This window comes from Podarcis pityusensis (assembly GCF_964106645.2).
Source record: "Podarcis pityusensis genome assembly, chromosome: 12".
Lineage (NCBI taxonomy): Eukaryota > Metazoa > Chordata > Lepidosauria > Squamata > Lacertidae > Podarcis > Podarcis pityusensis.
In genome coordinates, this window is record NC_138037.1 from 33,787,231 (window position 1) to 33,815,019 (window position 27,789).

The 27,789-nt window shown below is 42.0% G+C and overlaps 1 protein-coding gene across 4 annotated transcripts in view; it reads left to right on the top strand.

Moving 5' to 3' along the window:
• The window catches only part of HDAC9 (histone deacetylase 9), a 497,559-nt gene extending 473,234 nt beyond the window's left edge, over positions 1–24,325 (top strand). For all 4 annotated transcript variants that reach the window (XM_080974605.1, XM_080974606.1, XM_080974608.1 and 1 more), the window contains 3 exons: positions 3,634–3,718; positions 7,636–7,789; positions 19,758–24,325. In XM_080974605.1, the coding sequence (XP_080830731.1) occupies positions 3,634–3,718; positions 7,636–7,789; positions 19,758–19,797 (279 nt within the window). In that variant the 3' untranslated portion in view covers positions 19,798–24,325. The remainder of the gene's footprint in view (positions 1–3,633; positions 3,719–7,635; positions 7,790–19,757) is intronic.
• The last annotated feature ends 3,464 nt before the right edge of the window (positions 24,326–27,789 follow it).

The following is a 27,789-nucleotide window of genomic DNA, read 5'->3' on the forward strand; positions in this document are numbered from 1 at the left end:
GTGTGACGAATTTATGTTGGCAGCATGCTGGTAGAATGGCGTAAATACATACTTCCCCCAAACTTTGCATCTATGTGCATGCAGGTAAAATCATTTTAATCAAATTATTAAGAAGTAAATTTGCCTTAAGGAAGCTAATTTAATTGAAGCAATCCAGCCTGTTTCTAAGAAGAAAATGGGCTTCGGGTGAAACGACGCAGCTGTTATATATGTGGCTACTCACATGATCAGATCCCAAGTGATGGGAATTGGAAAGAAACCTCTTGAGTCAAGGGAAAACTGGTGCCAGAAAAATGGTATTGGCAGTATTGGATTGATGGACCAATGCCTGCTTACACACAGGAAGCTGCCCTTTACCACGTCAAACCATTGGTCCATCTAGCTATATGATTCCTCCAATGGCAGGGGCTGTGTACCTCTATGAACCAGTTGCTGTTGCACTCAACTCCTGCTTGTAGGCTTCCCATCGATAACTGGTTGGACAATGTGAGAACAGGACAAATAAATCCAGCAGGGCTGTTCTTATATATTGTATGCACTGATTGACAGCAGCTCATCAGGGTTTCAGACAGGGAATCTTTCTAAACCAAAGATTCTGGGGCTTGAACCAGGTCCCTACCTTCTGTCCTGAAAGCAGAATTTCTACCTCCAAATTCTATCTCTTCCTTAAGTAGAAGGAAGAAGTTTCCCTATAGATTCTATTCTGTATAATGCACCTCCTTCCTTCTCTGTGTCTAACCATGTATCTCACCTCGCCCATTTCCCTTCTGGTCCAAGAATTTTACAACTCCATAATAGCTCACATCTGCTTGTAAAGACATGGCGGTGAAGCGCTGGCAAACTTCACCTGGCTTGCACCGGGATGCCATTTCTTTGAAAGCCCTTTCGCCGTGCATACCGACTTATCTGGAAGCAAGTACAAGAAAGCATGCAACAGGCCAATTGGGCTGGCTTCAAACCCTTTGAAAAAAATATCCCTGGGTGTATCTTTTTCAAGCATATCCATCAAATGGCTTTGTTGCTCCTGCGCTGACCTTAGTCAGTTGTTTATTCAAAATTCTTTTATAAAGATGTATTTCCACTTCTTTTTGCAGTCCCCCCACCCCTTCGCTCTTTGGCTCCGGAGCTTATAAAATGCCAAGAAGTGTAGGAGTGAAGGTGACACTGCTATGTCTGTCAGCTGCGGAGTGATTTCTTTTGTTCATTGCTGGGTCTCATGATATTTTCCAGGGACACCCTCTTGTCTACTTAGTTTAATGATTATTTTTATTTTAAAAATGGATCGCTGCCATCAGAAATTATTCTTGATGCAGACAGTCTCCCTTTTTTCTTCAAAAGGACATATCTTACTATAATCCGCTGGCTTTTATTTTTTAGTGGTGTTTTCGTAACAATGGTGCATCTATCTGGGTCAAATAGGGTGTGAGATCCTACCTCCGAAGGCTGATGAGGTTTTACTGACATGGAGCAGAAACTGACAAGAGAATAGAGGCCATCTCATGAATGAGCTGTTAACTATTTTGCAGGAGGGACTTTTAAACAGAATCTGGGAGCTCCAGATCTGCTTCCTTATCATAAAGTGGGGTCCTTTCTGCCTTTCTCTACATTCACCCCTTTTCACACCAACGGACAGCATCCAGATTATCATATACAGTACAGGGAAGAGGAAGGTCCAGAACTGATGCTGACACAGACCCCTACGCTAATAATAGGCAATAGAATGAAAGAACAATACCCTATCTCTCTCCCCCCCCTCCCCCCATATGCAAGATGTCTATGACGAAAGTGTCTCTCACTAAATGTAAAGAAACTGTGAAAAAGACTATGAACTGCAAGTGGAGACAATAGATGTACCTTTCCCTTTTTATCTGTTTGCTTTGTACCAAAAAAATCTTTGATTAAAAACAATTCTTTATTTAATTTATTAAAAGGTCCCAAAAGCTTCATGCAAACAATTCCTTCATGGTAGCCTTTTTCTTTGAGCTCTATAGACCATTTGCTATTAAGTACTGTTTCTCTCGTGTATGTTCATCATGCAGTGGCAACTTTAGGGTTGCCGTATTTTGAAGAGCAAAAAAAGAGGACACATTTGCCGACTTCAACTTTTAGCTATGGGTCTCTATGACGACTCTCATTTTACATGCCCATGAAAAAGAGGACATGTCCTGGAAAAAGAGGGCATATGGCAACCTTAATACTTGCATGTGTGAATAACCACCATAGGTCTAATGCCATAGATAGAAATTCTCAAACATCATTTCAGAAGTTTGAGGAAGGGATGAAGCTCAGAGGTAGAACCACCTGAATTGGTTCAATCTGCAGTATCTTCTGACAGGGCTAAGAGAGGGTCCTGCCTGAAGCCCTGGAGATCCCCTGCCAGTTACTGCAAACAATACTGATCTAGACAGATAAATTGTTTGACTTGCTATAAGGCAGCCTCCTTTATTCCAAGAAAGCTCAATGGACCCAAACCAACTGTGTGTTTCTGTCCATGGCAGCACAAGCTGTGTTTACAGATCCTGCCTCCAAAAGCCAGTCATCGCACCATTCATTTAAGCCAGGACGAGAAATGGGAGGGACTAAATATACATCTTATGGAGTATATTGGTTCTATAGAAGTGATCAGAACATTTGCACATGGTGTACATGCAGTAAGTAACTCATGTACACCAATAAAATGCTGCATTTGTGCTCCTAAAGCCATAGAAGCCTGTTCTGTGTAACTAGGTTCCAGTGGGATGTCAATGGTCATTATTTAATGAATTAATGGGAATTGCTGTGCGCCACAAAATCACATCTTCTCTTAGGCAAGAATGTGCAAAGGATAGTAAATTGATCTTGGCCCAAGATGTCAGCTGCAAAATAACATACAGAAATGAAGAAAACATCAGGACAAATTTGTGTGTGTGGTCAATTTATGTATATATATAATTTATATACACTTAACTTCAATAACCTCTAAGCAGTGTACAAATTTTTTTTGGGGGGGGGGAATGTAAAAATCAGTTAAAACTATAAAATCAGACTTCCATTAAAATGACTGATGGAATTATTTCTTATTCCATTTATTTGAACATTCGAAAAATGTTTGCACATTTTTATGTCTGTGAACAGATATTTTATAGTAGTTATTTTGAAGTATGGAATTCTCTGTGCATAAAATAAATTTCTGGTGTTTTCCTTTTATGAATTATGGGGAGAAGGGGATAAGAAGAAGAAAAAGAACAATGGCATGCCCCATCAAGTTCTAAGGCAACTTCAACAATGTTTTGTTTCAGCATACAGCTGGACATAGAGACACACTGGAATTTGATTTGTGAGGAGCCTACAAAAAAAATTGCCCAGATAACTAGCATTTTTAAATGACTAATGCACAGCCATGCACCTGCTTGAGAGGCTTCGTGGATTAGTCTTGCAGTCACTGGAAAGGCCCCCTGGAATTCAATTACATGGCTGAAAAACAGAAAGCAAAACTGAGCCCCTGTTCATTTGGTGGGAGGAATCCCCGCAACATGTTAGCTACTTCTTTGGCTGAGATTTTCACAAGGCTTAAGCGTCTTCAGCGAGCCTTACTTCCGTGCAGCTAACTGCAGATTCTTACCGTTTTGCACTTGATTTGTTCCTGTCTTGCAGCTGGAGCCCCTGTCTGAGGACATCCTCCACCGAACCCCAAACTTAAATGCCATGGCTTCTTTGCAAAGGATCACCAAAATTCATAGTAAGTTGCAAGGTTTGTTCATTCTTCTTTTTAAAAAGCTACTAGCTCTTACTAACTGAGCAGTGCTGGAAGATACATGGACATCCCAAAATATACACGCTTAACTTTCCCACCATGTGCAGATCAATGCACAGGACTTTCCTGACACTGTCTCCCTCTCTCCATCAGCAGACCTCTCATAAGTGTGCAGCTCCATTCATGAGACAGCTGCCCATCATAGCTGTCAACGTTTCCCCTTTTTTAAGGGAAATCTCCTTATTCCGAATAGGATTCCTCGCAAGAAAAGGGAAAAGTTGGAAGCTATGCTGCCCATACCTAAGGGGGCACATAAGGGACCAACTGGACCAGTCTCTAAGAAGATTCGGGAGCTTGATGCTCCCAGAAAATGTAATTGTGATAGTGTATTGCAGGTATTAGGGACGTGGGTGGCGCTGTGAGTTAAACCACTGAGCCTAGGACTTGCCGATCAGAAGGTCGGCGGTTCGAATCCCCGTGACGGGGTGAGCTCCCGTTGCTCGGTCCCTGCTCCTGCCAACCTAGCAGTTCAAAAGCACGTCAAAGTGCAAGTAGATAGATAGGTACTGCTCCGGCGGGAAGGTAAATGGCGTTTCTGTACATTTTCACCTTCATCCCTTGAGAATGACCCATCCCAAACCGGATTCTCCTCAGCTCCTGTAGGCTTTCCGCTGGGTATCAGCTGAAAAGCTACTCTCTTCTTTTTTTATTGTGAGTGCCAGCAGTCTGACCCCACTCTGGTTCAATTTTGGCACCCAGTTCAGTTTGCAATTAATCAGCTGCTCAACTCTGTTGGGTTTGGAGTGCGGGGTGGGGGTCACAATCAAAAAGAAGAGAGTCAAAAGTTGGTTTTGCTTTATTTTATTCATTCCCTTGCAAAAACTCCAGTGGTGAACATGGGTTCATTTCTTTTATGACAGAGCAGGGTATTATTCCCATGCCAACAGATCTGGTTTTCTTGCACATCTGTTTTTCTAGCAAAGAACTGCCCCCACCCTGAAACCCATAAATAATGGAGTTTGAATTGCTTGTTCATTGCAAACTAACTGCTGCGTGAATGTTCTGTGGGAACATTGTGGAATGCCCATATAACTTTTTTATTAATTTTTTTTGTTTTAATGAATAGAGATTATAGTCTCTAAATGCACCATTAATAGAGAATGTTTCTGTCTTGCTTTTTTTAAATAGAATTTGCCAGACCCAGTGATTGTTCGGTGCTTTATATACATCATTTTTAAAGTGATGGATTTTACACTATTGGAGAAAAGCCAAGTTTCTATCACTTGGATCTTTTTTATTTTAAGATACATAATATGCTGCAGTTTTAATCCCCTTAAATATTTCTGTTTTGTAAGGATCCTGCTAGCAACTCAAATGGTCATGAGGCTTTATGTCCAAGAAACCACCTTCCTATCATGTTACTGGTTGATTAAACAGATTGCCCTTTTCCTGATGCTTGGCTTCCATTGATGTCCCCTCTTCTGTTTGTGAATGAAGGAGATACAATCTCCTGAAAGGATTCAAGCTTTGCTACATCATAAATAAGAGAATTCCATCCAGTTCAGCTCTAAACCCTCATACTACCTGTTGAACTCCTTTAACCCCGTATCTCAGGGTTACAGCACATCTTTTGCATGCAAAAGGTCTCAAGTTCAATCCTTGGGCTCGGATGAAGCCCTGGAAAGCTGATGCCAGTCAGACAGTAACGAGCTTCATAGACCAATGGTGCAACTCAGTATTGGGAAAGAGCTGTAACTCAGTGGTAGAGCATATGTCTTGCATGAAGAAAGTCCCAGGTACAATCTCTGATGTCTCCAGGTAGTCTGGGAAAAGCTTCTGCCTGACAACCTGGAGAGCTGCTGCCAATCAGTGTAGACAGTACTGAGTCAGATGGACAAACATTTACAATTGAAGTATAATCAAATCATCTGGTTGCTATTGAAACCCTAGCATAGATCTTCTATTTTATTATGACAAGCTTACGTCAAGGTCTCCTGGATAGGATGCTATAATTTTCCAGGACTATCAGAGATTTGGTATCTCTGGATTATTCTTGGTATGGCAAACTGCTTGATAGAGCTACCCAGCTCAGCATCTGAAGGCTCACACCAAGGCCTAAGGTGTCTTTACCACATCAGTTTTATGAGACACATATAGTCGTACCTCGGAAGTCGAATGGAATCTATTCTGGAAGTCCGTTCGACTTCCAAAATGTTCGGAAACCAAGGCACGGCTTCCAATTGGCTGCAGGAAGCTCCTGCAGCCAATCGAAAGCCACGTTGGATGTTCGGGTACCAAAGAACATTCGCAAACTGGAGCTTCCAGGTTTGTGGTGTTCAGGAGCCAAATTGTTCAAGGCACAAGGCATTCGTCAACCAAGGTCCAATTGTATTGGATTTGAATACATCCCTGATATTTAGTATGTCAGGGGGATTAAAAAACCAACCAGCCAACAACATTGAGCTCACCCTGACATAGGAAACCCCCAACTCTGCCACATGAGATTGTATTCATAAATATAAAAGCCAAGCTTGACAATTTATTCGTCCAAATTTGAATTCTTAAACTATAGGAAATATTTGTGCCCATTTTCAATGTGCTCCTTTCTCCTCTTGTTGCTGTAGGCTGGCTTCCTGAGCTTTGAAAAGGTACCAATTTTTCAAAGAAGTTAATGGGTTTTAGGAGTTCCTCCAAGGAAGATGTTCTCCAACCTGAGGCCATCTGTTAGTTTCTGGGTATATACACAGAACTGATCTGGGCTCCAGATACTGCAGTGTGTTTGCTCTCCCTGGAATAAATAGGCTGCAGCACCTATTTTCTGAAACTCACTGCCTATTAATAGTAACCAGGAGCCTTCATTGTGCCCTTTTCGACACCTACTTAAACTGTTTTTGTTTAAGGAAGCCAATCTAGGCACTTATTATGTGCATTTGCCTAAACCATTGGCATTATCTAAATTTTGGTAACTTTCGACATGGCTACTTTTTAAAAGCCTGCTTTTATTGCTATTTTTAATGGATATTTTATACCATTTTATGTAAGCTGCTTGGAGATATCCATTAAATGTTATATACACCTTGCTGAATAAAAATAAATAAGTATGTGCCATGGATAATGTACCATTTATGAGCGATTGTTCTTCATTCGCCTGGATAATTTGCTTCAGAGACTTTTTGATGTTGCAATAAGCAGAAGGTTTGAAAACTCAGGGTTGGTTTTTGAGTTGGTTTGCTTTTTAATTCCACACATTATATAATGTACCAATATTCCCTTGTTGGCCTTATTCTAAGCTACCCTATAATATATCGCAGTGCTCCCATAGCAGCCAGTACATATATTAACATTTTAAATAAATTATTGTTCTAGTGCCTGCCCTGAGGTTAGAGGCAAAAGAACATCCAGGACTAACAAACCTGATTGTTCTGGCAACACAGATGCGTAGTGCCTTCTGGCATACCAAACTTCTGTTCTAGTTGCTGTCGTCTCTGATTTTTTTCTCCCACTGCCTGCTGTTTACGGTTGCATTAAATGTACCTGCCATTTCACAAATCTCCGATTTTGCAAATGCTGAAATGCTCACACTGTTAGAAGTAGCCCACCAACGGCTCCAGCTTCCCAGATACTAAGAGTTCATTAAACTGTGTGCTGTTCTTTCACTTTATTGCTTTCTTAGGAAGGGCTGTGACACAGACCTTGGAAAAGAGAGCACTTTCCAACTTGGCACTGTGGGATCCAGAATCATAACTTCATCACAGCCGTTTGAAATTCCCTGTTGCAACCACTCCACACACTTATAAGTACTCTGCGTTGGACCTAAGCAATTACTAGGGTTATACCACCATGCTAGCTAAATTTCTCATAAATTATGGGACTGCACAGTTATTATGGTGTATTTTCTTTAGGCAAGTACTGGAAGTCTGTGGAGCCTTACGTTGTGCCAGTTAGTTGTAAGCTGGCTGAGACTCAGAAACAAGAAACAGAGGAGACAGAGGCAGTCTCAGCTATGGCCTTACTCTCGGTGGATGTGGACCAGCCTTTTTCACATGAACATGCCAGGTACGTGCAAAATCTTAGAACGGCAAGTGACAAGTGTTTGCGTACTTCTGTTGTGTGACTGAAGGAACATGTTTTAAGTCTTTTTTTTTAATAATCCAGAGTCTTTTTGCATGCTTTAACTTCATGTTGTTTTCCTTGACAATGTTGGATCAACCAGAAACAGAGAAGCATTCTATAGTTGCCTTGGATTGTTTGGCTTTCGGGAAACTGGGCTGCTCTAGATGTCATTTTTTTATTTTGCATTCCTTATTATTATTATTAGTGTTTATATACCGCCCTATACCCAGAGGTCTCAGGGCAGTTCACAGAAAAGATCACAACATATATAATCAGAATAAAAACAACAACCCAATAACACCTGCCCGCCCCCGAAAAGAGCCACATTTTGAAAGGGTATAGAATGTCAAACAGATCAGCCAAAGGCCTGGTTAAAAAAGGAACGTTTTTGCCTGGCGCCTAAAGGAGTGGATGAAGGCACCAGGCAAACTTCCCTGGCAAGAACATTCCACAGACAGGGAGCCAACTGCAGAGAAGGCCCGTTCTCGTGTTGCCACCCTCCACACATTTCGAGGAGGAGGCACACAAAGGAGGGCCTCAGAAGATCATCTCAGGGTCTGGGTGGGTTCATATGGAAAGAGGTGGTCCTTGAGGTATTGCGGTCCTGAGCCGTTTAAGGCTTTATAGGTCAAAACCAGCACTTATGGTATTGGAATGGTTATATACAGTCCCACTTTCAATCCTGTTTGCTGCTGCTGCTGCTGCTGCTGCTGCTGCTGCTGCTGCTGTTCATTTTTCCTGGTTTTGTTGTGCAAAGAGTTCCCCTTTGGTTGGCAATAATGTGGCAACACTGGGAAAGCATTGCAGAACAACTAATAAATTGGAATGAGGTGTGGATGGTCCAGTACGAATCCACCACTAATGCACTATTATTGCATCAATGACATGTTTCAGAATCAACACACACGCACACAATCCAAACAAACACCACTTTGGAGGGGCCCCCAAATCTAGTGGCCACAATATTCTATCATTTTGTACTGCTTGAAAGTTATCTTCATGAACTTTGTTGTCACACCTACAAAACTCTGACCACTCTTGTCAGCAAGCCCAACAAAACTTTTATCAACGAGCCCAACAAGGCTAAAATGGTGGAGGGAAAGGTTGAGGGCCCTAATGAACGCCACAATCCCCAGACCCTGACTCCAGATTTTAGTCAAATCATGCCCTCTGCCACAGCTTTCTGAGGGAACCATCACAAAAACGGGATTCAAGCACTGGTGCCCACACTATAGAATTAAGTTGTAACAGTTCTCTGGATCACCAGGCAGTATTTACACCGTAAGAAGCCCTGAGCCAGGTGACAAAAGGACAAATTTATTTCCAAGACTGGCTTAGCCATTTTACTCAATTACCTGTCATCCCAGACTAACTGGACTGTATGCTAGTGTGCCATTATCTAGGACCTGTGTTCTCTGAAGCTGATTTGCATCACCCTGCAATATATGCCATATTTTCTACCCTTGTGTATTCTTCCAGTGCGTTATTCCTAGATTGTATTCTTCATTCCCCATGGGAACAGGATATTCATGGGGAAATGCCTTGCTTCAAAATGTTGTCAATTTCACCTGATGGAGCGTTGAAATTGACAAGACCCCTTTCTTTATTCAGGGGAGGTGCCAGCCTACACAAGAGGCGAAGTGCACAGCCTTCACAAATTAACATGAACAGGTCAGTGAAATGGGCAGGGGCTTTGTGGCAGGCAGTGAGTTAGGGGCTGGCTGCGAAAGCACGTGATGCAGGAACCTTGCTAAAGTCAAGCAGATCAAGACCTTGTCAATAGCTGTGCGGAAGCTCATCTGGAAAACCCATGTGTATCTCAAGTTTCATGATGGAGGAAAGGTGTGATATAAATAATAATAATTTGGTTGGTATCTGCCACTATTTTAGCTGCCTCTCTACATGTGTTTTAAAATGTGAGTGGGAAAATGTGTTTCTCTGTGTTGGCACTGACAGAGAAGAGAATGCATTCCGTGGGTCACAGCTAGTAGCAAATGTTTCTGCAGGGAGCCCACCTATGCCATGTGCCCATTTGCAATATTTCAATAGTAATGTTTATGAAATGAAACGAAAGCCCGATTGAATAGAAACTTGTATATTTTGAATTTTAAACTGGTATCACCTATAAAAAGGATAGGCCCAGATTTCCTCTGTTGTCAAAGAACTGTTATGCTAACTATAAGAGTATCAGGGGGTTGCTTGAAAGCAATCAGGCAAATGCCTCCCTGGTCTGTTGTAAAGCCTTGTTATTGGTGCCAAAAAAAACCTTCACCATGCAGAGTGCCACTATTCCATGGCTCGCTCATTCACTGGCAGAATCTGAGAGTGGGCGGTCCTTAAACCTTCCCCAGCAGAGTGGTTTCTTGACACCCAGTCTGCGCTTCCCCTCTCTGCGCGGAAGCCTACTGCGCAAGGAGGGTGTGGGTAACAGAGGACCTCTCTCCTCCCCGCTTTGCTCAGGCAAGGTGTCCTGGCACCGTCTCGCCTCCTCCGAGCCCTGCAGCTCCTCTCCACTGGAGGCATGGCTACTCTCCTCCGCTGAGGAGGTGCTGCTCCCCACGATCTTTGGGGGCTCTCTGTAATCCATCCAGCTTTTCCCCTCTCGCCCCTGAGCCGATGGCAGTTCCCTGACACTAATGAAAATATATTTCCATAGATCTGCTTGGCCAAAATTAGGAGTTGTCCTCTGATGAACAAGGCGAACCACACCTTGTTTCCTATGGGGAAGTCTTGGCGATCGGTCTGTTCTCCATGGGTTTGGGTGCCTCTTGAGAGATCGTCATCCAATTTAGCATGACAGTTCCTGGGCTGGGTGTGCCAGTTTTTCTCTGGGTTTGGACATCTTTGGATCCCATTTTGAATCAAGATAGTGGGCCAAAATATTCCAAAATGCATCTCTTTCTCCAGAGATATCATTGGCCAATGGTTCTTGAAATTAAGTGGGTTTGGCCTACATTTGGATAACTTCAAGCACAGTTTTGAGTCCATATAATGGACCCAACTGGCCCAAACTGTGCTAGCTTGGATGGCTCTGAATAGACTGTTTATAGTTTGGTGTGGCAGTTCCTGAAATGATGGAGTGGGGTTTGGTCTGTATTTGGACACCTCCTCTGCATCCATTTGGAATCAGGATGGTGAGCTGAACAGCTGGTGCAGGAGTCAGTTGGAGACAGCAAATGAGGTGGGGCCAGCTCAGGTGACCACTTCCTACAATGTAGCAGCCGTTGCAGGAGGATAACCGGCAGCTACAGTGTGGGAGAGGCAGCACTGTTGTTGATAGTGGCTCCAGAACAGCTGGGACCTGAACCACACCAAACCGAGGCGTGTTGGGGATGGCAGAATGAGAAGGCAAGACATGCCTGGCACAGCAGCTGAGCATGTGAGGCAGCATAGCAGGAAACATGTCTCAAGGGTGCATTCCCAGTGGCTGCAGAGGACTGCTTCACCAGCTTGTTTCTCACAAGCATAGAAGCCAACTCCCAGGGGCTGAGGTCAATATAATATTTGATGGGGCAGCAACTCCCAAAAGTTGGTGGGCATTGCCATTCAAATGGTGTGCATGCATGCTGCATACTGTGATTGGTTATGTGGTGTGGAGCTTACCTGGCCACCCCTCCCCCCAATATTTTATTCAATGCTTTCAAGGGATGCTCTTACAAAGCAATGCCCAGCAGGATACAACCCTCCTGCTCTCTGGGGTGCAGTCAGGAGGGGAGGGGGAAAGGAGATGCAGCAACTCTTTCATCACCAACCCCTCCTGACCATGCCCTCCAGATGTTTTGGCACTACAACTCCCATGATCCTTAGCTAACAGGACCAGTGGTCAGGGATGATGGGAGCTATAGTCCCAAAGCATCTGGAGGGCCGAGGCTGCCTATGCCTGATATAGGGTTCTAAAAAAACCAAATTAAACATCATTCCCCACCAAAAAAACACAACTGGATTCAAGTGATGCCATGGCCATGTCAGAGAGAATGGAAATGGGGTAATAAAGAGCCCTAAAACTAACAAATTGCATGAGCCACTTAAAAATCTCAATTTTTATTTTTATTTTTTGTTTCTTTGAATTCCTGGGCAACACTGGGCACTTTCAGCTAGTCAATGAATAAGGATGGGAGTGTTCCTTTTCCCTGCCTGCCAGCTGTTGTTTCACACTGACCTAACACGGCTGACTTGGACCTGAATTTAACAATTCCGTAAAATGAAAGAACAACTGCCAATGCGCTTCACCGATCAAGTATTTCAATATGATGTGTGAATAGTTCCATGCGCAAAACAGCGTATTGTCAGAAAAGCGACTCTGTAAAAAAGGATGTTATAGAGTTCTTTGCGTTTATTCATGCCAAATGCTTCTTGGCACTTCTGCACAGCGAAGGAGAGTCCAAATGTAGCGGAACTGGTCTGAATCCATTAAGTGGAAGAAAGGGGGAACAGGGAGAGGAGAACCACATCCCTTAGAGATGAACTTCTTTGGATGTTGCGAGTGAAGCTGGACACACCATTGAAAGAAGGAGTTTGAGACATTTGGTGTAGCCCACTGTTCATCCACCTTGGCTCCCTGCATATTGCTGGACTGTGACTCTCAACATCCATGATATTTTGCTAAATTGGCTGGGGATTATGGGAGCTGTAGTCTACTCAGAAGTAAACCCCATGAAGTTCAGTGGGGCTGCTTCTTGGGTCAGTGAGGGTTCAGGATTGTGGCCTTAATTTCATGGGGATTTTAGATGTGGGGAGGCAGAATTTACCTTATTGGTTTTAGTGGAGATCCTGACTTTTCTTGGGAGCCAAATGTAAAATAACTGCCGAGTTCTTTTTATCAGCCAAAGATGTAAACATGAAACATCTTTTACCAATGTGAAGAGATTTGAAACAAAATGCAATGCAAGCCATAATTTAAGTCTGAGTGAACCTAATTTTTATGGTGAAATAAAGCCAAGTTTTCGGCTAATGAAAATGAAGCGTAATTAGTTTGGCATATCAAATTACAGAGTTTAAACTAATTAGCAGCTAATTGTCATATTTTGAGAGTGTGCTAATTTGAAACCACTGCCACTTAGCAGTAATTGATTTGCTAGGAGCTTAAATACAGCCACCTTCTCTTCTTCTAACAATGCATTTGCTTCTGCAAATATCAAGCCACCAGAGCATCGCATGTGGTCATTTCAGCCTCCAAGCCTTTTTTTAAAAAAAAGAAAGAAAAGAAAACAAGCACACAAATTGAAATGAAGACTGGCGTTGAAGAAAATGAGAGAAATAAAGATACAAGGGCACATCATCACATGAATTCAGTAGTTCAGTTTCCAGATTCCTCTCATCTCATCAGTCTGTACAGTGGTACCTCGGGTTAAGTACTTAATTCGTTCCAGAGGTCCATTCTTAACCTGAAACTGTTCTTAACCTGAAGCACCACTTTAGCTAATGGGGCCTCCTGCTGCCACCACGCTGCCAGAGCAAGATTTCTGTTCTCATCCTGAAGCAAAGTTCTTAACCCGAGGTAATATTTCTGGGTTAGCGGAGTGTGTAACCTGAAGCGTATGTAACCTGAAGCACATGTAACCCGAGGTACCACTGTACTGAAATCAGTAGACATTCATCATCTTGAACTGTAAAAGGATTCACTTTCTCCCATAATCCCAATTAAGGTAATATTTTTCTTTGGCCAAAATCCATACAAGTTTCATATTTTTGAGGTGGGGAGTGAGGGTGTGTTGCCTCATGCTTTTTCCTACCTTAACATAATTCGGAGGCGATCGAGTGGTGTGTATTAATGCCTCAATGCTATTTTAACTTTCAGCGTCACTCCAGCCTTACAAGCTTTCTTTTTTATAATTTTTTTAATTAATTTTTCAGTTTATACACCTCAAAATAAACATTTTACATAATACCATGTAACAATTGACTTCTCTCCTTCCCTTTCATGGTTCACTTTACTTATATCATTCCTCCATATTTTACTATAAAAAGGTAAAGGACCCCTGACCGTTAAGTTCAGTTGCGAACGACTCTGGGGTTGCGGCGCTCATCTCACTTTACTAGCCGAGGGGCCAATCTAATTGTTTCTGTGTTTTACATCCTTCAAATATTTACCATACTGTTGCATTTATCTAAATGCTACCAGTGTTTTCAATTGTACAGTTATTTTCTAAATATTCAGCAAAAAAATTCTACTCCATTTTGAATAAAAATTCTTCTTGCTCTCTTATTCTGTAAGTTAAACCTGCTGCTTCCGCAAATTCTATCATCTTATGTTGCCAGTCTTCCTTACTAGGGATCTTACTCACTTTCCATCTTTGGGCTAGCAAAATTCAAGCTGCCATGGTTGCGTACATAATTTTTTTTTTTCTGACAACCAGGAACTTCACACTGAAGTATTCCTAACAAAAAGGCCTCGGGTTTTTGGAGAACGTTGTTTTAAACATTTTTTTAAACTCATTGTAGATTATTTCCCAATATCCTTTAACCATTTTATATGTCCACCACATGTGAAAAATGTTCCTTCTGTTTCTCTGCATTTCCAACACAGATCTGATCCAACTTTGTACATCTTAACCAACCTACTCGGGGTTAAATACCATCTGTGCATCATTTTCATATAATTCCTCTTTCAAAGTATAACATGCAGTAAATTCCAAATCATTCTTCCAGAGTTTAGGTCTATGTTATGCCCTGTATCCATTGCCCCAGCCTTACAAGCTTCCAATGAGCCTTACAGTGGGTGACAGTCCAAATGTTGCCTGTGGAGTTCTGAAGAGCTGTGAGTTTTTGTTGCTGTGGTAAAGCAGAGCAATATATGAAGGTTAACAGAGCAATATATGAAGTTAAAACCTTAAATGAAGGTTTTAACTTTTAAAAATATCCTCCACTGCTGTGCATCATCATCAACAACATCATTTAGCGCTCTTTAGTGCTCCACAAGGAACTTTTGGACAGCCTCATTTCTTGCAAAATGGAAGACTGGACCTAGACAAGCATGGAGATATTGGAAAGCATAGAGCGAAAAAGGTACAGCAGCAGACAAAAACAACAGAGCAACATAAGGCTTTGTGGGGGCCCTGATCTGACTCGTTGGGGGGGTGTTATTGACATTGCACTAGGGGATGGAAGAGAAAGTACCCCAAATTGCTGTGCTTCACGTCGTCATTCAGTCTTCACAAAGAACCCATCATAGTGCAACTAGATATAAGGCACATTCCAATGATAGACAACAGCATTCTCCCATTTCCTCCAGGGTTCCTCTCAGTTAAGAACTGTCAGCAAGGCATCCCATGATGTTCAGTGTTATTCGCCAGCACACAAAAAACACTCACTTCAAACGGGGATAGCTGGAAAATCCAGCCTTGTGTTCTGATTGATTAGTTGACATCTGTTATCCAGAACGTGGTCTTGGGTTGTGTATGTGTGTGTGTGTTTGGTGAGAAAAACATTCTCCTTGCAAAAGACTTGCCAATTATATTGGAGGTTATATTGGTGCGCTGAGTAGCATGATTCATTTCCATCTCAGAGTTTGAACAAAGCATCTCTTTCCCTGGCCAACTAATATCTGACTCATTTACCACCAAGAGAAGAAAGAGAGAATGGTTTGGCCAAGCACCTCTCTCTCTCTCTCTCTCTCTCTCTCTTGTTCTTCCTTTTTGTTAAAGTGACATCATCGAGTAAACAGTTATTTCATTTTGATTTGTTCTGACATGCCAAATGGAGCAGGCTTCAGGGGGAAGCTGTGATTTTCTGGGTGTTTTAACGTTTTGTTTGGTAAAGCAGCGCTTTCTATGTTCGTGAGAGCTCTCTACGTTCGGAACTTAATTGAAATTGTCAAGAGAGGGGGGAGGGAAAAGGGAAGAGAGATGGGGTTGGTTCAAGATGAAAGAAAAGGGCTGAAAATGAGGCTACGATTGATTTAAATGAAAAGATTGATCCGTAAACAGCAGCCATGGCCCTGTAATGCCCTGTGCATCGTATGTGCTGATAAGTACCCATTCCTTTTTGGAAATGAGATTACACCAGACTGATTAGAGCCTTGCGTCGGACCAAGAGCTATATCCAAATAATCACTGACTTTGGAAACGGTATGGGAGCTTGCCTTTGCATGCTTTCCGATTTAGGCTATTCTGGGGGCAGATGAAGTGATACAACATAAAAATCCTACCCAAATATATAAATATATCTCAGGGGTGAAGAACCTGGGCCCTCCAGATGTTGCTAGACTACATCTCCCATCAGTCCCAGGCAACATGGCCAGTGGCCAAGGCTGATGTGAGCTACAGTCCAGGAACAACTAGAGGGACCCAAGTTTCTCATTCCTGATATATAAATAAAACTGCTTTACGGGCTTTACTGCCTCCAATATATTTTGTTGCCTGTGGCAAAAGACAGGATGATTCCCTCTCCCATTCCATGTGCAGAAGAGAAGTGGGCATGCAGATGAATCTTACTTCAACACTTAGTGACAGGACAGCATTGTCCACTGTGCCTGGGTGCAGCAGGTTAGCGTAGGGGCATTGCAGGTAGGCTACAGCTCTGTTTCCCCACACCTTCCTGCTGTTGTTGCTGCTTCCTTCCCCTCGGCATCTGCCACCTGAGGCAGCTGCCTCACTCTACCTCATTGTAGGGACGGTCCCGTCTCCATTTTGGAGATACCATGGGAGAACATGATCACAATCTACCAACAGTCCTGATAGCGAAAGGAAATCTCCATGAACACATGCAGTATATCATTGACTACCCTATGCTAGGGGCAACAGGAAGGGGTGGCCATCAGCTGAATTTACATAGTCACCCAGTTGACAACTATTGGAAACAAAATGGTGGATTAGATCACTCCAGCAAGGCAATCCTTTTCTTTCTATGTTAAGGGAAGCTGCTCTTACTTCCATTTTACAGATGCAGAACCAGCTTTGAGATGTTGCAATTTGTCCAAGTGAATCTTAGCTGGAATTTGAATGGACATTTCCAAGATCCAAGTCCAACAATTTATCTACAGAACCCAGGATACCAAGAAAAATACAACGATAGGCTTAGCTTTATAATGAGAAAGTGTTATGCTGCAAATGAGCTATGCATTTTCCCCAAAACAAGTGCCAAAAAATGAACAACATTCAGTGCTGTGCTGTATTATGCTTAACAGCTGTTATAGAAATTTCACCGTTGTGTTTATATTTCACATGCCTGCAAAGTCAGGCACTATAGGTTTTGATCACATCACTTGGTTTTCAAGGGAAGTTAGGTACCATCGTTGGTAGCTTCTGCTCTCATTGAGAATAGATCTAGATATATCAATGCTGCAGTGGTGATAGAATGGTAGCGCTGATATTGTCTGCCACAGCACCAGAGTAATTTGATGGACTGTCCTTGCTCCAACAATTGAATGAGATAATAGTGAGACTTTGAAGTTTGTTTATAACAGTTTAGCGTAGAAGAAGAGGTTCTGACTCTTTGAAGTTTCAATAGGAACGTCTTCCCTTTTTTGCATTATTTGTTCGCAAAAGGTAAAAGGTAAAGGACCCCTGGACAGTTAAGTCCAGTCAAAGGTGACTGTGGGGTTGGGGCACTCATCTCGCTTCAGGCCAAGGGAGCCGGCATTTGTCCACAGACAGCTTTCCGGGTCATGTGGCCAGCATGACTAAACCACTTCTGGCACAACAGAGCACCGTGACGGAAACCTGAGCGCATGGAAACACCGTTTACCTTCCTGCCGCAGCAGTACCTATTTATCTACTTGCACTGGCGTGCTTTCAAACTGCTAGGTTGGTAGAAGCTGGGACAGAACAACGGGAGCTCACTCCGTCACGGGGATTCAAACCACCAACCTTCTGATCAGCAAGCCCATTTGCATTTCTGAGTAAAAGCTAGAGGTTGCATTTCAGCTGGTTGAATATTTCCTTTTAAAACGCAGTGTGTTTTATTTGAACCTATGCGGTCAGAAGGATTCAGCACTGTGCTCATTGGACCTGACACTCATAATACTGCATAATACTGCTATCATGATGGATCTAATATATTGTATATTATGCAAAGCATTGGAGGCGGGCTGTTTGTATAGATAGATGATAAATAGACATCTATAACTAAAATAATGGATCAACACATCTAACTACTTACCCAGTCATGGCCGCCTTTTCCTAACAGTACTGCTGGCTTTGAGACTGTTTTTTTGTAAACCTGTTTTTAGAGATGTAAGGAGGCAGGGATTTTCATTCCAACGGATATTATTATTACTGTATTATTAATTGATTACCTGCCTTTCAACAGCAGGTTCCAGGATGGATTAGAACAATTTAAAATTCAGAATTAAGTACAGTTAAAACAGATTACAGTCACAGGAATAAGGAGCACCCTGAAAACACACATCTTAGGGGGCAAGGGAAATTTGAGGGAACCCCACAGAAAATGCCCTCTCCCAGGCCACACAACCCAAAATTTCTAAGGGAAGTGGAATTATCAAGAAGGGGCCCCCTGCTGTTCTGTAAGGGTCATTCTGTGAGCGTGTGTAGGGAAGGAAGTGGTCTCTCAGATATTTGGGGCTTAAGTCATTTTAGGGCTTTAAAGACTAACATGAGCACCTTGAATTGAGCCCAGGAACAAACTGGCAGCCAATTAGTCACAATCAGCCCTGTTTCTATTCTACTGCAGTTCAGTTTCCTCTAAATACTGTATTATTGACCTTGCTGTCCACTGTTTAATGTAAGTTGCGTATGTTAGGTAGCTATTTGCACTCCTTAATGTATGTTACATTCATGTAAAGGAAACATCAAACCAATGTAAAAAAAAAAGTCATTCTGTATCACTTGCAGACATAAAAACAAGGCTCCCTTGTGTGAGTCCCTCAATATTATTCCTAGCAGAGTAGGGCTATCTGCCATTAGTCAAACTTGTGTGAGGACTGTGACACATCATGCACAACATGAAAGAATCACCATTGCACCAGGCACATGCTTGTCCATGGGGGGGGGGGACACCCTAGTTTCCTTCTTGCAGCAATTCAAGGAACACAAAGCAAGCTACAATGGTAAATATTTTGGATGTTAATAAATTCCCCCATGGTATTTGCAATTTCCCTGGAAATGGGCATCCAGCAGTAACAAACTAACTCTCTCTCTCTCTCTCTCTCTCTTTCTGTGTGTGTGTGTGCTTGTTCTCAAGCATTGCTGCAGGATTAGATTCACATATTATCTGATTTCTCATTCTGTCGGCAGCGTAGTTTTTAAAAATAGTCTCTCATTCTTTACTCTCCAGAGCAATCAGGAGGGGGTGGGGGGGAAGAAATACTTTGTCTTCTCTGTTTTTACATTCCCAACAGCCAATTTAGTTCAGCCTGTTGGCTGTCTCCCAGGTGATTCCTAATAAAGACGATGTGCATAATCAGATTATTTATTATTATTAGATACCTGCTTTATGGCAGCAGTCTGCTAATCAAATTCAGAATTGGAGCTCGGAAGTTTTAGGCAGGCAATCAGCCAACAGGGTCTTGAAAGCGAAGCAGCGCAACAAGATGACTTGGAAACTCTGCTACATTCTTTATGCGTTACCTGATTTTGAAGAGGGTATTCTCTGTCGTTAAATTGGATAAATTAGAGGGAAAGAAGGAGAGATGGTGGGCTTGCACCTTTCCCTCCATTTAAATTTTCTGATTTTGCTGACACAAAGCATGTGCATTTCTGAACCTAAAGTTATAAAATATTCTGACAATTTTAATATAAACAGGAACCTTTTGCAGTGATTGCTTGGAACAAAAATGTTTTTCCACTTGACATTTGTTTATACTTCCTAGGAAAGAAATTTTTATTTATGGATAGCTGAAGAATACAAATAAACATGGGGGAGAGCTGAAAAATCAGCTTTGATTATGCATGAAAATCTACAATGTCATTGTGTACTCTGGTTCCATATTCTGATTGCCTGTTTATTTTTCTAGAGCTGCCGGCGAGCCTATGGAAGAAGAGCCAGCCTTGTGAAATGCCAAGTTCTCTCTGATATTTCCTGTGTGTGACATCATTGTGTATTTCCCCCTCCTCTTACCCCAAAAAAGCACCCTTAGACATGTCTTGTCTGCTGCTTGGGTGGCAGAGATCAGATGGAGCATAAACACTGGGCACAGAATTCTGAACAGCAGCTTCACTTGTTCGTTGGATGGACTTAAAAGGCTCTTCCGAGACTCCTTCGATGTAACCGCTGCCATTCTAAAGTTACAGGGAACCAGAGCTTGCAAAGCAAGCCTGAGCCTAGAGCCTGCTTTCGTGTGCTGTGTGATCCACTTGCCGACCTAAATGGTAGAATAGAAACATTAAAGCAATTCTACATTCTCAGCTATGGTTGCCGAGGGAAATTGAAAGCAGCCTGCGAAACATCAAGGGGAGGAACAAAATAGTGTCACAAATCCCACCGCTTCTGACATTTTGAACATGTCTTACTCGATCGGGTTTTGTTTTTCTTCACATTGTCAAAAGAGTCGATAGGATTGGTTTAATGCTCCCGGTGTAATGAAACAGTGGGCCGTTCCTCTGTAGTGCCATTTTTTAAATACTGAGTCAGGAGGACTCAGCCGAAAGAGAGCTCTGCTCCACTGCTTTTCAGCTGTCCCCTAATGAAATGTGCAACATTGCTCTTTTAAGTTAGCCCCATTCCTCTCTTTTTTGGGGGGGTTATTTTGCTTTCTGTTCGCTCACTTTTCATGTGGCATTTTATAAACCCGTGCAACAAAACGCTCTCGGCAAGGAGAGAGCGAGCGGTGGTTTGACTCCGGGAGAATGCTGCTCAGTTTGGAGCTGATATCAGCTGGTCAGTATATGATTGCAAATATTCCAGTTAGCTCACACACAAAAATCCCCTGCCTTTAACCTTGCTTTAAGCTGTTGCTCTGCTCCAGCTTCAAGGCAAGCAAGCAGAAGGGACCTTCCTGCATTTCCCTCAAGGTTTGGGTGCTTCCGCAGATTCCTTGTTTTCAAACCAGACCAGAGCATCAGATGTTCTTTTCTTTTTGAGGCTTTTCAAGGGTTGGATCCTAGTACTAAAAAAAACCAAAAAAAAAAAACCAACCCAAGAGGTGTCTCCTGTTATTTATTTTTCTCCTTCCAATATAGTGGGTAACTGTGGATGCATGACGAACTGTGCCTTTTGCTGATAATGAAAGTTTAAAACTTTCACACATATTGCCTTATTGTCACAGAAAGGGAAATAGCACTTATTCAGAATCGGAGAATTTTTAAGGGATGCAAATAGTGATAGAGGAGTTACAGTAGCTGTTTGTACCCTCTCCCCCCTGACACACACACACACACACATTTAACGAACACAGTGCATTATTCTCTACCTTCCATCATTCCATTTTTCAGTATCCGAGAGCCTCCCTTTGTTTGAACGGCAAGTGATGCTCTTCTTCTATATATTTTCCAAGCTCAAAGGATACATTAAAGCCATAAATGAACACTGTCATGCTTTTTATTCAGAAATCTGAAAGGGACCTTAATTAGAACAAGATTTTAAGGAAAGCTGTGGTATGAAAGATATGGAACAAATGTGGTTTGAGTTACAGGAGACTCAAACCTGTAAATCAAAGATGAAAGATTTCACTCAAATGGAATTATATAATTCTCGTTTGTTATATAGGCGGCCTGCATTCTCTCCCCACCTTCACCCCCACAATGTGTTTAGGTTTGTTTACAATTAACATTTTAATTTGAAAGACTGTTTCCTTCTTATATGGAAACTGTTTGATATAACTTGGAAATTTGAGACGGTGCTTGAAATAGGAAGTTGGAGGAGAATTCAGCCCGGTTGAACATGCCTTTATGAAAGTGTTATGATAAGATGGGCATTTACAACTCATTATTTGAAAAATCAAACCCTCCTCAAAGCTTTATCATCCAACTCCAGTTTTCCTGACTATTGCAAGTAATCTGAAGAACTTTAAACTATCTGGAAATGGATACTGACTCTAGTGCTTTGATTCCAATAGGATTACATTTGTAAGGCAGTATGTTCTAACTGCTTCTCTGAATGATCGTACTTGACAAATTACTCCAATTGTCTAATAGTCGTCCTATAAACAATGCTTCATGAAAAATCAACCACCATGCCTAATGGTGTTTATTATCTGACTTTCATGGTTTAAACTTGTGGCATCATATTTTACATGGAAGTGCTGCAAACCTCCACTTAATAGTTATTGAAATCCATTCTTTTCCTTTTGAAGCCTAATCTGAAATTAATGGGATAAAATAGGAACAATTAAGATTTGCCCATTTAGCTTTAATTTTCTAGTGTGGAAATGTGCCTGTTTTAGCTGCAGAGCACTCGGCTTATTACAGATACTTTGCAAAACTGTGCCAAAACAAAGCAGGAGTAAGTTCTGTTGAATGCAGGAGGAATTCCTTCCGAGTAAACATGCGTTTATTATCTGACTGTAAGCCAGACTCCTCTTTCGATTTCACACATGGCTGTGTGTAACGCATCCTCATTTTGCCATGCTAAAGCTAAGTTGAACAGCAACGTCAAAGCCACAGTCTAGGAACACTAGCTGCTGCAACACTGCTTCAGCTAAACAAGTTATGCGCACAGAAAAGTGCCTTGTATTGAGTCTCTGTGTTAGCTCACCTAGCTCAGTATTGTGTAAAATGTCTTGGCAGTGGCTCACTAGGTCTTTAGGCAAAGGTCTTCCCCAGCCCTACCAGGTGATGATGTACCTAGGACCTCCTGGAGGCAAAGCAGAGACTGAGCTACTGCCCTTCGGCTTGATATGGGCCAGGGATTCATGGTCATCAATCTGGGTTACTGGAAGCTCCATGTGATATCAGGATGTGCTTGCGATAAGGAAACTGTTTAAATACAGCAAGCAAAAGAAAACACCAGCCAACGAATCCCCTCTTATTATTTTTGAAGCCCCAAACGTTGCACATACAGAAATGCTTTGGGCTGCCACCAAGTTGTATTCTGAACCTTTCGGAGGAGAAAATTTTGTGCATGTAGTTCAGGTGCCTGTTGATATGCTTGTTTGATGTTGAAACTTTATGGCGGCAGAAGTATTAGAGAATTCAAAGTGATGGATTGACTTCCATGCATAGGATCAGGCTATGCCCCTTTAAAACTATGTTGGTCACAAGTAACTCAGTTGCAAGGACATAGCAAACTTCAGCTGGATCAGTTCTAGGTGGGTGAGAGAGGGATATCGTTGTTGTCCCTTGAATAAATTACTGTATGTGGTTCTAAGTTAGCCAGCTATAACAGAGAAGCACTTTCAGACAATAAAGAAAAAGCAGTACATAAGAATGCAAAATATTGCGCCATTAATTGCAAGAAGAATAAATGCCCCATAATAAGTACAGAAGTTTTCACTTACACCATACACTTATGTGGTGTGTGTGTGTGTGTGTGTGTGTGTGTGTGTGTGTGTAATACTCTCTTAAAGTACTGTACTGATGCAACATTAAGGCTGCAAAATCCTATCCACGCTTACTAGGGAGTAAGTCCCCAAAGAGGCAAGTCCCCACTGAAGTCAGTGGGGCTCGCTTCTGAATATACGTACATTTGATTTGGCAGCAAATTCTCCTAGGAAAGCACACAGATAATGCTTTTAATTTTTCAAGGTCTTCCCAATGGTATTTATTACATTCCAGGCTGGCGTGCGCATCTGCAGTAAGCGAGTGACACGCAGCCAGATCCAAATGTAGCTGACGCCAGCTAGAGCTTGGAGACAGACAACAGTTTTTTTAAAAGGCAGTTGAAAGGACCTGTAGTGTGTCCACAGGTTTTTTCCATTGTGCAGTTCCTTCTGATCAAACAGCCTTTGCAGGTGTTTTCTTTTTGGGGAGAGGATGAGTGCACAGACCATGAACAGTGATCCCTATTCAAACCACTTCCGACACACCTATTACAGACTTTCAAGACAGGATCAAAACAGACGAGAGTGATCTGGGTTCCCATCGTTTTCAACTTAGAAGTAGTTACAGAGCTTCTCCTAGAAATGGAATTGGGACTACAGGGCTGGGTGTAGGGCATGATATTTCCCCACATATGAGTCCCAATTGGAGAGGGTGGGACACAGTTTTTAAGGCAGCTTGAAAGGGGCCTAGTTTAGATTGGCGCAAGGTCAGGGAAAGAGTTAAGACCCAGCTCCCTCAGATCCCCTCCGGCAATCCAATTTGGGGTGGTCCCACAGCTGTGCTTTGTTCATATTAAAACACCAGGCAATCCAATCACTGATCCCCCACATCTCATCTGGTCTGGTCCTCAAGTGTCTCATGATATTGACTGGGCTGCGATGAATAGGATTCATATGAGTGAGTTAAACTTAAGTGCTTGAATTCTGGAAGAGCTGAGTTTAAGATGCAAAGCAGAAGTGACAATTTAGATACATAGCAGCCCTTTCTATCCCCAGTATCTTTCCATAGACCTTGATGAACTTTTTAAATCACTATTTAAAAAAGAATAATCCATCTCTCTCATTATTTTTTCTGTTGCAAACTATTTTAAAATATGATGCCATTTTTTTTAAAAAAAAGCATCTCCTTTCTATAAGATCACTTGATATGGAAAAGTAAAGTCAATATTTACTCCCTAATTCACCCCTGCCTCCCGCAGCTTCCATTATAAGGTAAACCTAGGTGGGGAGGATGTATATTTTGCCTACTATTCAAGGGCCAAACCAGAGGAGACTTTAAAAATAACAGCCATGGAGGCTCCCAATCAGGGACAGGGACACAACACATAGGTTTCTTCCTGCACAACAGACCCAATTAAAATCTCCCCCTTCCCTAATGGTTATTTTCCTTCAGATTGGGGTTGCCATTGACACCGGTGAAAGTTCCCTCCACTCTAGGGATTGAAGGATCTGTCAGTGCTCTCCCACTGCTGTTTTATTCTGGAATTCCAGCTCCACAAACCACCTCGGGTCACCCAAGGAACAAAATCCTTAGGTGTCCCAAGTTGGTCTGTGGGGGTGAGAAAAGGACCTGATACTGGGGCCACTTCATTGTCATTGTTGGTTCTTTCTGTTTTTCGTTTTTCATGTCTTATATTCAGTTCTCCACATTTTGCAACAACTTGTATTTTTAAAAAAGAACACAACAAAACAAAAGCACACAAATCCTCATGAAAATTCATCGGCGTTTTAGTGCGAATGTCTCTTAACAAACACATTTTTATATGCTGTATTGACTAATGCACACCCTTTTGCAAACAACTTCTCTGATATGTGTTTTTGAGTTCATTTTTATGCACACCTCCCCTAAAATAATCCATTTTTGTAAGCAATGTTTGGTTGGAGAATTGCATCGCAAAATTCAGATAAGTGTGAACTTGGAAGAATAGTGGTGTTGTGGTTCTCATACTGCTTTGGAAAGTGTGAATTTGATAGAGTCAGCTGAAATGCACACGGAATCAATTTTCTCCTCTATCCCTACTCCCCACCCACACACTGCAGTCCCAGTCTTGGTCAGGCCCTACCACAGATATCATTTTGTGAGTTAAAAAAAAACATGCAAAACTCATATGTGCATTTAACACCTCATCAGATAAGGCACAAAGGCTTCACTGCCACTGGGAATGTTTTAACTGAGCAAAGCTCATCTAGGGTACTATAAAAGGCACTAAAAGGAATCATCTTGGTATGACAAGGAGGAACCTGTGGAGCATTATTCTCATTATTATTCCTGATACGTTTTTGTATCTGGGAGCATCCAGTGAATAACTGAAAGTCATATTGTGCTCCAAATCTTTGTCTGTTGTAAATATGTAGGCTTTGGGATTGCTTGAAGTAGTCTTCAATCAGGCTGAAAGCGGGGGGGGGGGGTCCTTTGGTCTTGTGTTTTGTATAATTATTTGGCTATACTCTCATTCTTGTGCGCATTAAAAAAAACCTGTTTGAAATAAGAACATTTGATGTTTGTCTCTCCTTTTTTAATATATAAATATATTAAGAATCCACTTGAAAGGGGGGGGGGGACCTGGATGAAATAGAAGTTTCGGAAGTAGCATCTGATCTTGCCACCCTCGTTGAATTGTTGGGATTTAGCTCTTAAAATATAATGTCTCTGAGCACCATCAAGCTGGAGTGCATAAAAAAAAAAAAGAACCGCAAGCATTAATCTGAAACTAATGATACTTGTCAGCCTAAAAAACCACAGAAAGAAAAAGAAAACTATGCAGATCTAAAGACGGCAACTTTGAGCTCCGATTCTATGCTTAGTTCGGTTTCTTTTGCCGCTGTGTCAGGGCCCAACCGGACTTCCTTTCCCTCCATTTGAAAAATGGTGTCTCGTCAAGAACCAGTGGTGGCAGCAGGAAAAAAATTTGGGGAGAAGGGGCAAAGGATATTTCTAGATGGGTGAGTTGTGCCTCACATGTTAATAACAAGAGCCCAACAATGTGAGGGCAAGGGGAAGCAAGTTTTTGGGCAGGAGGGAACTTCCCTCCTTCACACACATACCCCTGGCACTGCCCATGCTAAGAACATCTTGCTTGCACACAGTGTTTGATTTCTACACCTTGAGGTGTGTAACTGCAAAACTTTGAAAAAGTTTGACCTCTTCATCTGGCAGAACTTCCCTCTCATGCGAGATGTTGGTGACTTGTGGATCTTTTGGTGGGAAAATGCTCCATACATACTTAGATATATTCATCAAAATCCCATTCAAGGGCTGACATCTGGAACACCAGATCTTTAAAAGAAAACCCACACACATTAATGAATTTGAATTATTTGATTTCAGATGTTTTGTTGATTTGTTCCTGCATTTGTGCACAGTCAAAATGATCTCCTCTGGGTTTACTGGAGGTTGTTCTGAAAATGAGATAGGTCTAATAAACAAGGACATGGCAGGATATGATTCATTAAAAAGAAACTCACATTTTGTTCTCTACAAGCATTCTTCTATGAGAAGCCATATAAAAGTTGCTAGCTAGCTAGTTATCCCCAGTAAATAGGGAACTGCATCATCATACATCCTGTTGCATGGAATGTAGGAAGAAAATGCTAGAAGTCTAGTAATGTGGGCAGCATATCTAACTATAGCTATAGCTATATACACATGGTACATATATACCCTTAACATGCTCCTGTTTTCCTAAACAAACATTTGGGATGGGATGGCTGAAACAGCCCATAAAAAAATAAGGAAACATGAGACTGTAGCATGTTATTCAAACATCGCCACCATTTGCAATGGAATTGTGAAGTAACGGCCCATAATTTTAAAGGGAATATGGCATTATGAAAACTCTAGGCATGAACAGCATGAATCAACACTAGGGATTGCATTTTCACTGCTGCAGCAATGGAAAGCCAATACAGTGGTACCTTGGGTTACATATGCTTCAGGTTACAGACGCTTCAGGTTACAGACTCCGCTAACCCAGAAATAGTACCTCTGGTTAAGAACTTTACTTCAGGATGAGAACAGAAATCACGCGCCGGCAATGGGAGGCGCTGATTTGTTAAGAACAAATTAAGTTCTTAACCCAAGAACTTACTAAGCTGCTTTGGTTGTTACAAAAGGCAGCAACAGGAAGCAGAAGTGACCTACACTTCCTGCTTTCTCTTTGTATTATGTGTCAACCACACATCTCCACCATTATAAAATCTGTGGCTTCCGCCCCCCATAATAAGGAGTTTGTATATCAATAGTTAAACTATGACGAACCATTATATGGGAGGGATTATGTTCCTTCGCATCAGATCCATGTGGGGCTGGGCAGTTTCCCAGGGCTTCAGATACTACCATTCTGCTTTCTAGCTCAGAGGCAGCCAACATGGAGCCTTCCAGATGTTTGGGAGTGCAACTTCTATCCATCCTCAGCCAACATGGTCAATGACCAAGGATGATGGGAGTAGTACTCCAAAGCATCTGTAGGCACCACATTATCTACTCCTCTTCTAGCAGGTGCATGCCTTAGGATATGTCCTTGCCATTCATCAGAGGGCACTGACTTGATTTGTGGAATGCTGGGAAATA